The sequence below is a fragment of the Macaca fascicularis genome, chromosome 4 (assembly GCF_037993035.2).
Source record: "Macaca fascicularis isolate 582-1 chromosome 4, T2T-MFA8v1.1".
Taxonomy (NCBI): Eukaryota; Metazoa; Chordata; class Mammalia; order Primates; family Cercopithecidae; genus Macaca; species Macaca fascicularis.
In genome coordinates this window covers 142,169,537-142,182,727 of record NC_088378.1, presented here as the reverse complement: position 1 = coordinate 142,182,727, position 13,191 = coordinate 142,169,537, and the positions used below count along the sequence as shown (strand labels likewise).

The window sequence follows — 13,191 nt, the reverse complement described above, 5'->3', positions numbered from 1 at the left end:
GTAAGATAGCCAGGTCACAAGGAATGTTTAAGTAAGATAGCCAGGTCACAAGGTGTGTTTAAGCAAGATAGCCATAAACTGGTTGTGCAACCTGATGCAATATAATTAACTGCCTTTGTGTAAAACTGCTCTTCCGCCTCAAGGGTTGTACTGAAATATCAGAAATGGCGGGAACCAATCATAGTTTGCCAAACCGCTTTGTTCAAACTCCAGCCAATCATACCTCTAATTTGTATAATGATTCTATGCCTACTTTCCTTAGACTATATAACATTGTTTGGAGCTCAGTGGGGGAGCTCTCCTGCCCGTCTCGTTTCACGAGCAAGTGAGAGCTCCAGGTTCGAACCTGTAATAAAGATCCTTGCTGCTTAGCTTTGACTCTGGACTCTGGTGGTCTTCTTCGGGGAATAAACGGTCTGGGCATAACAAATGGGGGCTCGTCCGGGATTTCCCCCAAGCCCACCAGACCCCCAAGTCAACGGATCTTAATCTGTAGGTAAGCCGGCTTTGTCACTGTCTCTGTCTTTGTCTCTGTCTGTCTCCCTGAAATTTCGCGAAATCCGTAATCTGTAATCTGTATTGGTCTGTTCTGTAAGTGGCACTGTCTTGGCGGACGCGCTAGAAGACTGCCACTCGGGACTGGTGGGAGACGTTCCCCAGTGCCCATCTGGGGGCCTCCATCCTTGGTTGCCCCGTCTGACTCAGGTCGGAAGTCCGACACGCGCTCGCGAATGCTCATCGTTATTACTGTCTGTCCATTATTGTTAAGTGTTAAGTGTAAGCCCAAAACGAAACATAAAACCTTTTCTTCCCCTTCCAGGACCGGACCTGTCGGATACTCCCCTCTGCTTCACACTCATTTTCATCCCCCCTTCTCTTTGTAGGAGCAGTCCAAAGATGGGCAACAACCAGAGCACGCCGCTCTCACTCCTTGTTACCAATTTTAAGGATGTGAAGGCTCGGGGGCATAACTTAAGCGTAGAGCTAAAGAAAGGAAAGCTAGTTACTTTCTGCCGTTCGGAATGGCCCTCTTTCGGCGTAGGGTGGCCCTCTGAAGGAACTTTCTGTCTCTCTATTATTACTAAGGTAAAAACTAAGATTTTCCTGCCAGGGCAGTCAGGACATCCTGATCAAATTCCTTATATTCTAGTGTGGCAAAATCTTGTGGAAGACCCACCGCCCTGGATAACTCCATTCATCCTTGAGCCTTGCAAGGTCCTAGTAACGCGACCTACAAGACAAAGGACTCCCTCTGCTCCCTCGGCCCCTGTGCTGCCGGACAGCCAGGACCCCCTAACATTAGAACCCACATTTCCCCCACCATATCCGCACCTTATCCCGCAGGACCCAGACCCCCAGGGTGGTGCTTCCGTAGAGGGAAACCGAGAAGCGGAAGCAGCCGAGAGCGAAAGTAACCTGGGGGGGCCGGCCAGCCGAACACTAGGCCGCGTACAGCGGGACCAAGCTTCCCGACTCCCTGACTCCACTGTAGCCCTGCCTCTCAGAGAAATAGGATCGCTCGATGATACCGGGCTCTCCCGTCTCATGTATTGGCTTTTTTCCACCAGTGATTTATACAATTGGAAGTCCCAAAATGCTCGGTTCTCAGATAATCCCAAAGATCTAACCTCGTTGTTAGACAATGTCATGTTTACTCACCAGCCGACCTGGGATGACTGTCAACAGCTCCTCCGAATCCTGTTCACAACGGAGGAGCGGGAAAGAATCCAAGTTGAGGCCAGAAAGCTGGTTCCAGGAGATGACGGCCAGCCAACTGCAAATCCTGACCTCATTAACGCGGCTTTTCCTTTGACCCGGCCCAGATGGGACTACAACACGGCAGAAGGTAGGGGACGACTGCTCATTTATCGCCAGACTCTAATGGCGGGTCTCCGGGCTGCAGCTCGCAAGTCCACCAATTTGGCTAAAGTATATTCTGTGTTACAAGGTAAGACAGAAAGCCCCGCTGTGTATTTAGAGAGATTAATGGAAGCCTTCAGACAGTTTACCCCTATGGACCCGGAAGCACCGGAAAATCAGGCAGCGGTAGTAATGTCCTTTGTAAACCAGGCAACACCAGATATTAAAAGAAAACTCCAGAAATTAGAAGGTTTAGAGGGAAAGCAGATTCAGGACCTCCTTCAGATGGCCCAGCGAGTTTATAATAATAGGGATACTCCAGAAGAAAAACAGTTCAAGGCAACCAAAGAAATGACCAAAGTCTTAGTAGCAGCTTTCCCCCAGGCAGGAAATGGCCAAAACAGAAAGCAGAAAAAGCAAGGCCCTAGGCAAGGATTAGAAAAAGATCAGTGTGCTTATTGCAAGGAACGTGGCCACTGGATTAAAGACTGCCCAAAGAAACGGAGACCAGCTAACCCTACCTCCGTACTCGTTACCCAGGACTCTGACTAGGGAGGACGGGGTTCGGACCCCCTCCCCGAACCCAGGGTAACTTTGCAAGTGGAGGGGTCCCCAGTTCGCTTCTTGGTCGATACTGGGGCGGAACGCTCAGTCCTAACCAAACCAATTGGAAAAATGTCTAAGAAAACATCCTGGGTGCACGGGGCCACAGGCATTAAAAAATACCCCTGGACAACCCAGAGGACTGTAGACTTAGGAACGGGAAAAGTCTCCCATTCCTTCCTAGTCATCCCAGAGAGCCCCTGCCCTCTACTAGGGAGGGACTTGCTGACAAAGATGGGGGCCCAAATCCACTTTGAGCCAGAAGGGCCCAAGATAACTGATTCCCAAAACAGGCCAATATCTATCCTGACTGTCACCTTAGAAGATGAGTACCGACTCCATCAAGAGCAAAAGCCCCCCGATCAGGAAATTGACTCTTGGCTCCAGCGTTTCCCTGAAGCGTGGGCAGAAACTGGGGGCTTAGGGCTAGCTAAACATCGACCTGCCATATTTGTGGAAGTTAAGCCAGGGACGGACGCGGTTCGGGTTCGGCAATATCCTATGCCCCTGGAGGCAAGAGAAGGAATTACGCCCCATATCCGCCGACTCCTAGACCAGGGAGTCCTACAGGCTTGCCACTCATCCTGGAATACTCCACTGTTACCTGTTCGTAAACCCAACAGTACGGACTACAGGCCAGTACAGGATTTAAGAGAAGTTAATAAAAGGGTCATGGACATACATCCCACTGTGCCAAATCCATACACCCTTCTGAGTGCCTTACATCCCGAAAAACAGTGGTATACCGTTCTTGATCTAAAAGACGCTTTCTTCAGCCTTCCTCTGGCTCCCAAAAGTCAAGAACTCTTTGCATTTCAATGGACAGATCCTGAGAGGGGCATCAACGGTCAGCTAACATGGACCAGACTGCCACAAGGGTTCAAGAACTCGCCAACCCTGTTCGATGAAGCCCTTCATGAAGATCTGGGTGAGTACCGGCGGCAACACCCTGAAATAACTCTTTTGCAGTATGTTGATGATCTCTTAATAGCGGCCAGGTCCCCGGAAACTTGTGTGCAAGGGACTGAGGACCTCCTGAAGACTCTGGGGGAGCTAGGCTACCGAGCCTCAGCAACAAAGGCTCAGATCTGCAAGTCGGAGGTAACTTATCTGGGGTACCTATTAAAAGGGGGGCAACGCTGGCTAACCAAAGCCCGAAAGGAAACAGTCCTACGCATCCCTAGACCCCAGTCAACATGGCAAGTGAGAGAATTCCTGGGGTCGGCAGGGTTCTGTAGGTTATGGATACCCGGATTTGCTGAGTTAGCCAAGCCCCTATACCAGGCAACAAAGGAACGGCAGCCCTTCAATTGGACAGAAGAGGCTGAGCTGGCCTTTCAGCAAATCAAAACTGCCTTGTTATCAGCCCCCGCGCTGGGGCTCCCTGATGTCTCCAAGCCCTTCCACTTATACGTGGATGAAAGTAAGGGTGTTGCAAAAGCCGTGTTAACACAGTACCTAGGCCCCTGGCAGAGGCCAGTTGCCTATTTGTCAAAAAATTAGATTCAGTAGCTGCTGGCTGGCCACCCTGCCTCCGGATAATCGCGGCGACCGCCCTAATGGTCCGAGACGCTGATAAACTTATCATGGGGCAAGAGTTGCGCGTTATAACCCCGCATGCCATTGAAGGCGTCCTCTGGCAGCCGCCGGACCGATGGATGAGTAACGCCCGGCTCACCCACTATTCAAGGACTGCTATTAAACCCCCTCAGAATAACTTTTCTGCCCCCAACCTCTTTAAACCCTGCTTCACTGCTGCCAAATCCAGACTTGGACGCCCCGTCCCATGAGTGCACTGAGATACTGGCTCAGGTGCATGGGGTGCAGGAGGACCTGCAAGATCGTCCGCTCCCCGACACAGAACTCATCTGGTTCACTGATGGCAGCAGTTACGTCCACCAAGGCCAGCGGTATGCAGGAGCAGCTGTAACGTCAGAGACTGAGATACTTTTTCAGGATGGACAGAAGCATTCCCAACTAAGAGAGAAACTGCTCAGGTTGTAGCAAAGAAAATTTTGGAAGAAATCCTCCCCAGGTATGGCTTTCCCGTCCAAATAGGGTCAGACAATGGACCAGCCTTCGTTGCTAAGGTAAGTCAGGATTTGGCTTCCATTCTTGGGGCAAATTGGAAATTACATTGTGCTTATAGGCCCCAAAGCTCAGGACAGGTAGAAAGGATGAATCGGACTCTAAAGGAGACCTTAACTAAATTGACCATGGAGACTGGTGCTAATTGGGTAGTACTTCTCCCCTACGCTCTGTTCCGGGCCCGAAATACCCCTTACAGACTGGGCCTCACACCATATGAAATCATGTATGGCAGACCCCCCCTGGTCCCCAGTCTAAAAGATGACTTACTCAAACCTGAAACTGAAAATGTCTCTGAGCTCTTGTTCTCCTTACAAGCCTTACAGAAAATTCACCAGGAAATTTGGCCCAGACTACGAGAACTGTACGAGGCAGGACCTCCGCCGACGCCTCATCCGTTCCAGCCGGGAGACTGGGTCCTAGTCAAGCGCCACCGGCAAGAAACTCTTCAACCCAGGTGGAAAGGACCACTGCAAGTACTCCTGACTACTCCCACCGCTCTCAAGGTAGAAGGCATCGCTTCGTGGATCCACTACACACACGTCAAACCAGTGGACCCAGCATCCGACCCTCTCGGGCAGTCTGGAGCACCGGTTACATGGACTGTAGACAAAGCTAAGAACAATCCCTTAAAGCTAACCCTGCGCCGTCATCCCCATAGCCGTAACCATGTCTAGCTTACCTATGCTTTTATGCCTTATGCATCTGACTCTCCTCACTGCTGCGCCGTCTAATCCCTATGTCTGGAGGTTCTGGCTCTATGAGAACAAAACTCACCCCGGGGAAACCCCCCAAGCGGGTAAACTGCTAGCTAGTGCAGACTGCCCCCCCTCAGGGTGTAATACTATAGTTTACCTCAATTTCACTAGGTTCCAGATTGCCCAACCAGCAATACCCATGATCTGTTTTGAATATGATCAAACTGAATATAATTGTAAAAATTATTGGTGGCACCAGAGTGCAGGTTGCCCATATAGCTACTGTAAGACGCACTCTGTCCGATACTGGAGAGAACGACAAGGGTGGTATTTTTACAAAACTGAGTCTCCTGTCACTTACACTTGGATAATTAGAGACCCATGGGACTCTCGGTGGACAACCCCACAACATGGGGGAGTATATTACTCATCAACTAGTACCTGGCCCAGTAGCCATTTATATCTGTGGAGAAGTCTAGTCCAGATTCAACCCTTAATCCATACACAAATCCACAGGCAAGAAACCAAGCTATCACAAGACTTGCAGCCCTTCTCCTGGCTAACTCTATTACGGGAAGGGCTAGCATTCGCCAACCTCACCGGTTTAGGCGACCTGTCCTCTTGCTTTATGTGTGCAACCCTAGGAAGACCACCATTAACGGCTGTTCCTCTATCCTCCCCTCCCACAAACTATACAGGTTTTAACTCATCGATAGTCACGATACCCGATGTGGCCCTGAACCGTGACCCATACCAAGAGAAATACCCCTATTGTTATTCGGCATTTAGCAACAGCCTCTGTAACCAATCGGCTACATACCCTAATAGTCCCATATATGCTCCCCCTGGTGTGTTCTTCTGGTGTAATATGACTCTGTTAAAAACTCTGTCCAAAAGCATCTCTGACGGACAGTTGTGTATCCCTGTTACCCTAGTTCCCCGACTGACACTGCTAACCCCGGCAGAGTTCATAGGCTGGGCAGGGACCGCCCCAACTAAAACTGCGCGACATAGACGAGCAGTTTTTCTACCACTAATTGCCGGAATATCCTTAACCACCTCTGTCGTCGCAGCGGGGTTAGCAGGAGGGGCCCTACAACACTCCATGATAGAAAACGACAAGCTGTTACAACAATTCTCTGTTGCTATGGAAGACTCCGTCTATTCCCTAGCCTCCCTTCAGCGGCAGCTCACCTCCCTAGCACAGGTCACCCTTCAAAACCGCAGAGCCTTAGACTTACTCACAGCTGAGAAAGGAGGTACCTGTATGTTCCTCAAAGAAGAATGCTGTTTCTATATAAATGAGTCAGGGTTAGTTGAGGAAAGGGTCCAACACCTACACAAACTAAGCTTAGAAATGAAAAAGCAACAATTCACTACAGCCGCTAACAATTGGTGGAGCTCTTCAATGTTTTCCCTTCTGGCACCCCTTTTAGGCCCCTAATGTCTTTACTACTTCTATTCACTATAGGCCCCTGTGTGGTAAATAAAATTTTACAATTTGTCAGAGAAAGGTTTGATACCATCCAACTAATGGTCCTCCGTAGCCATCACCAGCCTCTCCTGCACCCAGAAAGTGAGGCTACATTATAAGACTCTGGAAATCCAAGATTGGACATCCAGTTACTTATGGGAGGGGGAAATGAAAAGACACAAAGATACAAAAATGTGTACCCTCCCTTCTCCCCCCCGATGTTGCTAAACTCTTTGTTCTGCTTTCTAATCTCTGCACGTACCAGAGGTTTCATAAGTTCTGTAAGTACATGTTTTTCTTTCTGAGGCCAGGTCACAAGGAATGTTTCAGTAAGATAGCCAGGTCACAAGGTGTGTTTAAGCAAGATAGCCATAAACTGGTTGTGCAACCTGATGCAATATAATTAACTGCCTTTGTGTAAAACTGCTCTTCCGCCTCAAGGGTTGTACTGAAATATCAGAAATGGCGGGAACCAATCATAGTTTGCCAAACCGCTTTGTTCAAACTCCAGCCAATCATACCTCTAATTTGTATAATGATTCTATGCCTACTTTCCTTAGACTATATAACATTGTTCGGAGCTCAGTGGGGGAGCTCTCCTGCCCGTCTCGTTTCACGAGCAAGTGAGAGCTCCAGGTTCGAACCTGTAATAAAGATCCTTGCTGCTTAGCTTTGACTCTGGACTCTGGTGGTCTTCTTCGGGGAATAAACGGTCTGGGCATAACAATACACCAGCTCCAAAAAACACACACACACGAAAATAACACTGATTTACACAGTTTACACAGTCCCTGGGCCAGGACTCAGGGAGATAGTGTAACAAAGTGTGGGGAAAAGAAAGAGAGATCAGCCTGTTACTGTGTCTATATAGAAAGAAGTAGACATAAGAGACTCCATTTTGTTCTGTATTTGAGATGCTGTTAATCTGTAACCCTACCCCCAACCTTGTCCTTGCAAGAGACATGTGCTGTGGTGACTCAAGGTTTAATGGATTTGGGGCTGTGCAGGATGTGTCTTTGTTAAACAAGTGCCTGAAGGCAGCTTGCTGGTTAAAAGTCACACCATTCTTTTAATTTCAACTACCCAGGGACACCTACACGGCCAAAGGTCGCAGGGACCTCTGCCTAGGAAAGCTAGGTATTGTCCAAGGTTTCTCCCCATGTGATAGGCTGAAACAATGCTGCTAAAAGGTTTATGGAGATGTTTGCATATGCATCTCAAGGCACAGCATTTTCCTTTAAACTTATTCATGTCACAGAGATTTTTGTTCATATGTCTTACTGCTGATTTCCTCCCCACAATGATCCTTTTGTCCAGTCACTCCCTTATCTTTAAGATGGCAAAGATAATTATCAATAAATACTAAGGGAACTCAGAGACCGGTGCCGGGGTGGGTCCTCTGTAAGCTGAGCGCTGGTCCCCTGGGCCCACTTTTTCTTTCTCTATACTTTGTCTCTGTGTCTCATTTCTTTTCTCAAGTCTCTTGTTCCACTTAACGAGAAACACCCACAGGTGTGGAGGGGCAGGCTACCCCTTCAAAAAGAGCGTTCGCGTCAGGAGGTGAGAGCGCAGAACAATGTTCCAGGTCCTCGTGCGTGGCTGTCAGGGTCTCAGGCCCCAAGGGCAGAGTGTGGAGACCTGGGGCAGCGTTGGGGATTCCACACCACTTTCATTTCCTCTCGTGACCTGGTAGTGTCCTTCTTCCTGGATACTCATGACGCACACTCAGTTCTCATTCCCAATGGGTGTCGGGTTTCTAGAGAAGCCAATCAGCGTCGCCACGACTCCTGACTATAAAGTCCCCACGCACCCAACCAGATTCAGGAGGCTCTACCGACTCAGAGGATGGCGTCATGGCACTAGGAAGCCTACTTCTGCTCTCAGCACTTACCAAGACCTGGGCGGGTGAGTGCGGGGTCGGGATGGAAGCGGCCTCTACCCGGAGGAGAGAGGGGCCGGACCGGCGGGGGCGCAGGACTCGGGGAGCCTCCGGGAGTGGGGCCGGACCGGTCTCAGCCCCTCCTCGCCCCCAGGCTCCCACTCCTTGAAGTATTTCCACACCGCCGTGTCCCGGCCCGGCTGCGTGGAGCCCCGCTTCATCTTCGTGGGCTACGTGGACGACACCCAGTTCGTGCGGTTCGACAGCGATGCCGCGAATCCGAGGATGCAGCCGCGGGCGCCATGGATGGAGCAGGAGGGGCCGGAGTATTGGGACCAGGAGACACGCAGAGCCAGGGACACCGCACAGACTTTACGAGTGAAACTGAAGACCCTGCGCGGCTACTACAACCAGAGCGAGGCCGGTGAGTGACCCCGGCCCGGGGCGCAGGTCACGACCCCTCCCCATCCCTCACGGATAACGCGGGTCCCCTCGAGTCTCCGGGTCCGAGATTCACCCCCAGGCTGCGGAACCCGCCCAGACCCTCGACCCGGCAGAGTCCCAGGCTCCTTTACCCGGTTTCATTTTCAGTTTAGGCCACAATCCCTGCGGGTTGGCGGCGACAGGGGCGGGGCTCGGCGGGCGGGACTGACTAGCGGGCGGGGCCAGGGTCTCATACCCTCCAGTGGATGTATGGCTGCGACCTGGGGCCCTACGGGCGCTTCCTCCGCGAGTATGAACAGTTCGCCTACGACGGCAAGGATTATCTCACCCTGAATGAGGACCTGCGCTCCTGGTCCGCGGTGGACACGGCGGCTCAAATCTCCGAGCAAAAGTCAAATGATGGCGGTGAGGCGGAGCACCAGAGAGCCTACCTGGAAGACACATGCGTGGAGTGGCTCCGCAGATACCTGGAGAATGGGAAGGAGACGCTGCAACGCCCGGGTAAGACGGTCCACAGGGCTACTCTCCCATCTCCTTCTTGGGCTAGGACTGTGCCCACAGCTGACAGACCTCAAACAGTAGAAGACGCAGGGATGGAAGCCAGAATACCCCTCCTCCCTTGGATCAGGAGAGGGGGCTGTCACCCCAGGTACAGGAGATCCTGTACCAGAGAGTGACTCTCTTAAATGACCAGCCTTCTCTCAGGGACAATTAAGGAATCTAGTCTCACTGGAGAGTCCATTCTTCAAATGAACTGATGAGCAGTTCTCTTTGACTCTCAGTGTTAGGAATCATGGGGGAGTTTCTCTTGTGCCTGGTTCTCAGCCCCACACCAAGAGTTTTTGGAGGTCTGACTCTAGCTTTTCTCAGTCACTCAGCATCCGCACAGGCCAGGACCAGAAATCCCTTTTCACTTTCTATCCTGGGCTATCTCACCCTAATTCTAGAACTTTCCAAGGAATAAGAGGCTATCCCAGATCCCTGAGTTCAGGCTGGTGTCAAGGTTTTGTCCTCGTCTCCTACTATAATTGTCCTCTTCCTTCTCAGGATGGTCACATGGGTGCTGCTGGAGTGTCCCATGAGAGATACAAAGTGTCTGAATTTTCTGACTCTTCCCCTCAGAACCCCCAAAGACACACGTGACCCACCACCCCATCTCTGATCATGAGGCCACCCTGAGGTGCTGGGCCCTGGGCTTCTACCCTGCGGAGATCACAGTGACCTGGCAGCGGGATGGGGAGGACCAGACCCAGGACACGGAGCTTGTGGAGACCAGGCCTGCAGGGGATGGAACCTTCCAGAAGTGGGCAGCTGTGGTGGTGCCTTCTGGAGAGGAGCAGAGATACACGTGCCATGTGCAGCATGAGGGGCTACCCGAGCCCCTCACCCTGAGATGGGGTAAGGAAGGGAATGGGAGGTCATGTCTCTTAGGGAAAGCAGGAGCCCTTCTGAAGCCCTTTTGCAGGGTCAGGGCTGAGGCCTGGGGGTCAGGGCCCCTTACGTTCCCCTGTTTTCCCAGAGCCGCCTTCCCAACACTCCATCCCCATCGTGGGCATCAGTGCTGGCCTGGTTCTCCTTGGAGCTGTGGTCACTGGAGCTGTGGTTGCTGCTGTGATGTGGAGGAGGAAGAGCTCAGGTGGGGAAGGGAGAGGGGTAGAGTCTGAGTTTTCTTGTCCCACTGAGGGTTTCAAGCCCTAGGTAGAAGTGTGTCCTGCCTTGTTACTGGGAAGCACCATCCACACACACGGGCTGACCCAGCCCGGGTCCTGTGTGCCAGCACCTACTCTCTTTTTTGAGATGGAATCTTGGCTCTGTCACCCAGGCTGGAGTGCATTGGCGTGGTTTCAGTTCACTGTAACTGTAACCTCTGCCTCCTAGGTTCAAGCGATTCTCCTGCCTCAGCCTCCTGAGTAGCTCGGACTATGTGTGCGTGCCACCACACCCGGCTAATTTTTTTTTGTATTTTTAGTAGATATGGAGTTTCACTGTGTTGGCCAGGCTGGTCTCGAACTCCTGACCTCGTGATCCACGTGCCTCGGCCTCGCAAAGTGCTGGGATTACAGGCGTGAGCCATCGCGCCCAGCCACACCTACTTTTTTCTAAAGTACCTGTGACAATGAAGGACAGATTTATCACCTTGACGATTGTGGTGATGGGGATCTGAGCCCAGCAGTCACAGGTCACAGGGGAAGGTCCCTGCTGAGGACAGACCTCAGGAGGGCAGTTGGTCCAGGACCCACAATTGCTTTCTTCATGTTTCCTGATCCTGCCCTGGGTCTGCAGTCACAGTTCTGGATACTTCTCTGGGATCCAAGACTAGGAGGTTCCTCGAGGACCTTGTGGCCCTGCCTCCTCCCTGGCCCCTCACAGGACATTTTCTTCCAACAGGTAGAAAAGGAGGGAGCTACTCTCAGGCTTTGTGTAAGTAGGGGGCGGGAGTGTGGAGGAGCTCGCCCACCCCATAATTCCTCCTGCACCACATCTCCTGTGGGCTCTAACCAGGTCTTGTTTTTGTTCTACCCCAGGTAGCGACAGTACCCAGGGATCTGAAGAGTCTCTCACAGCTTATAAAAGTGAGATTCTGGGGGTCTGAAGTGGGTGGAGGATGGGGCAGATGGGACAGGACTGGGTTGTGGGGATTTTTTGCTTTGGAATTTTTGAGTGTGTGGTGGGCTGTTCAGAGTGTCATCACTTACTGTGACTGACCTGAATTTGTTCATGACTGTTTTCTTCTGTAGCCTGAGACAGCTGCCTTGTGTGCGACTGAGATGCAGGATTTCTTCACGCCTCCCCTTTGTGTCTTAAGGGACTGTGGCTTCTCTTTTTGCAAGGGCCTCTGAATCTGTCTGTGTCCCTGTTAGCATACTGTGAGGAGGCAAACATCCACCTCCGTGTCTACCATGACCCCCTTCCTCACACTGACCTGTGTGCCTTCCCTGTTCTCCTACTTTTCTATTAAAAATGAGAACCTGAGCAGAGCATGGCCGCTCACGCCTATAATCCCAGCACTTTGGGAGGCCGAGGTGGGCAGAGCGAGACTCTGTCTCAAAATAAATAAATAAACACAAATTTAAAAAAAATAAAAATAAAAAAAGAAGTATTTACACTTCGATAACGAAAGACAACCCAATCACAAAATGGGCAAAGGACTTGCATAGGGACTTCCTCAGAGAAGATACATAAACAGCCAGTAACACAGGAAAACATACTCAACACCACCAGCCAATTCAGAAATGCAAATCATACCACAATAACATAGTTACAAAAATAACTTTTTTAGGCCGAGTGCAGGTTCTCACAACTGTAATCCCAGCACTTTGGGAGGCCAAGGCAAGTGGATCACCTGAGGCTGGGAGGTCAAGACCTGCCTGACCAACATGGAGAAACCCCATCTCTACTAAAAATATAAAATTAGCCAGGTGTGTTGGTACATGCCTGTAATCCCAGCTACTCTGGAGGCTGAGGCAGGAGAATCGCTTGAACCCAGAATGCGGAGGTTGCAGTGAGTCAACATCATACCATTGCACTCCACCCTGGACAAGACCAAAACTCCATCTCAGAAAAAAAATATATATGAAAAATAACTTTTTTAAAGAAACAAAAACAACAGTTAACAAAAATGTGGAGAACATACAACCCTCATACCACTGTGTCTGGAATTGGTGAGTTCTTGGTCTCATTGGCCTCAGGAGTGAAGCCGTGGACACTTACACTGACATTACAGCTCAAAAAATGTCACAGACTCCAACAGTGAACAGCATACTTTTTGTAAAGAGCAAATAGAACAAATCTCCCACAACGTGGAAAAGGACCCCCCCCAAAAAAAAAAAAAAAAAAAAACAAAACAAAAAAAAACACCAACCTTTCACAATGCAATTAGGAATGAGTCGGGTGTGCCACTGCTTCAGGCAGCCTGCTTTTATTCCCTTATCTGACCCCACCCACATGCTGCTGATTGGTCCATTTTACAGAGAGTTGATTGGCCCATTTTACAGAGAGCTGATTGGTCCGTTTTGAGAGGGTGCTGATCGTTCCATTTACAAACGTTGAGATAGACACAGTGCTGATTGGTGCATTTACAATCCTTTAGCTAGATACAAAACTTCTCCAAGTCCCCACTAGATTAGCTAGACACAGAGCACAGA

At 50.5% G+C, this 13,191-nt stretch overlaps 2 protein-coding genes across 6 annotated transcripts; both read left to right on the top strand.

Annotated features, from left to right (window-relative positions):
- Window positions 1-269: 269 nt before the first annotated feature.
- LOC135970340 (uncharacterized) lies at window positions 270-7,406 on the top strand. 2 transcript variants are annotated; one of them, XM_065543029.2, is made up of 2 exons: window positions 270-1,846; window positions 4,870-7,406. In XM_065543029.2, exons 1-2 carry the CDS (start codon window positions 898-900, stop codon window positions 5,226-5,228), a joined length of 1,308 nt encoding a protein of 435 aa, XP_065399101.1. In that variant the 5' UTR covers window positions 270-897; the 3' UTR covers window positions 5,229-7,406. The 2 variants fall into 2 exon arrangements, with proteins under 2 accessions (XP_065399101.1, XP_065399100.1); XM_065543028.2 differs by lacking the exon at window positions 4,870-7,406 and adding an exon at window positions 3,290-4,108.
- A 1,139-nt stretch (window positions 7,407-8,545) lies between these two features.
- LOC135970341 (popy class I histocompatibility antigen, alpha chain E) lies at window positions 8,546-12,024 on the top strand. 4 transcript variants are annotated; one of them, XM_065543031.2, is made up of 8 exons: window positions 8,546-8,628; window positions 8,757-9,026; window positions 9,272-9,547; window positions 10,169-10,444; window positions 10,566-10,682; window positions 11,435-11,467; window positions 11,572-11,619; window positions 11,785-12,024. In XM_065543031.2, exons 1-8 carry the CDS (start codon window positions 8,577-8,579, stop codon window positions 11,787-11,789), a joined length of 1,077 nt encoding a protein of 358 aa, XP_065399103.1. In that variant the 5' UTR covers window positions 8,546-8,576; the 3' UTR covers window positions 11,790-12,024. The 4 variants fall into 4 exon arrangements, with proteins under 4 accessions (XP_065399103.1, XP_065399102.1, XP_065399105.1 ...); XM_065543030.2 differs by having other exon boundaries at window positions 11,330-11,467; XM_065543033.2 differs by lacking the exon at window positions 10,566-10,682.
- Window positions 12,025-13,191: the final 1,167 nt, after the last annotated feature.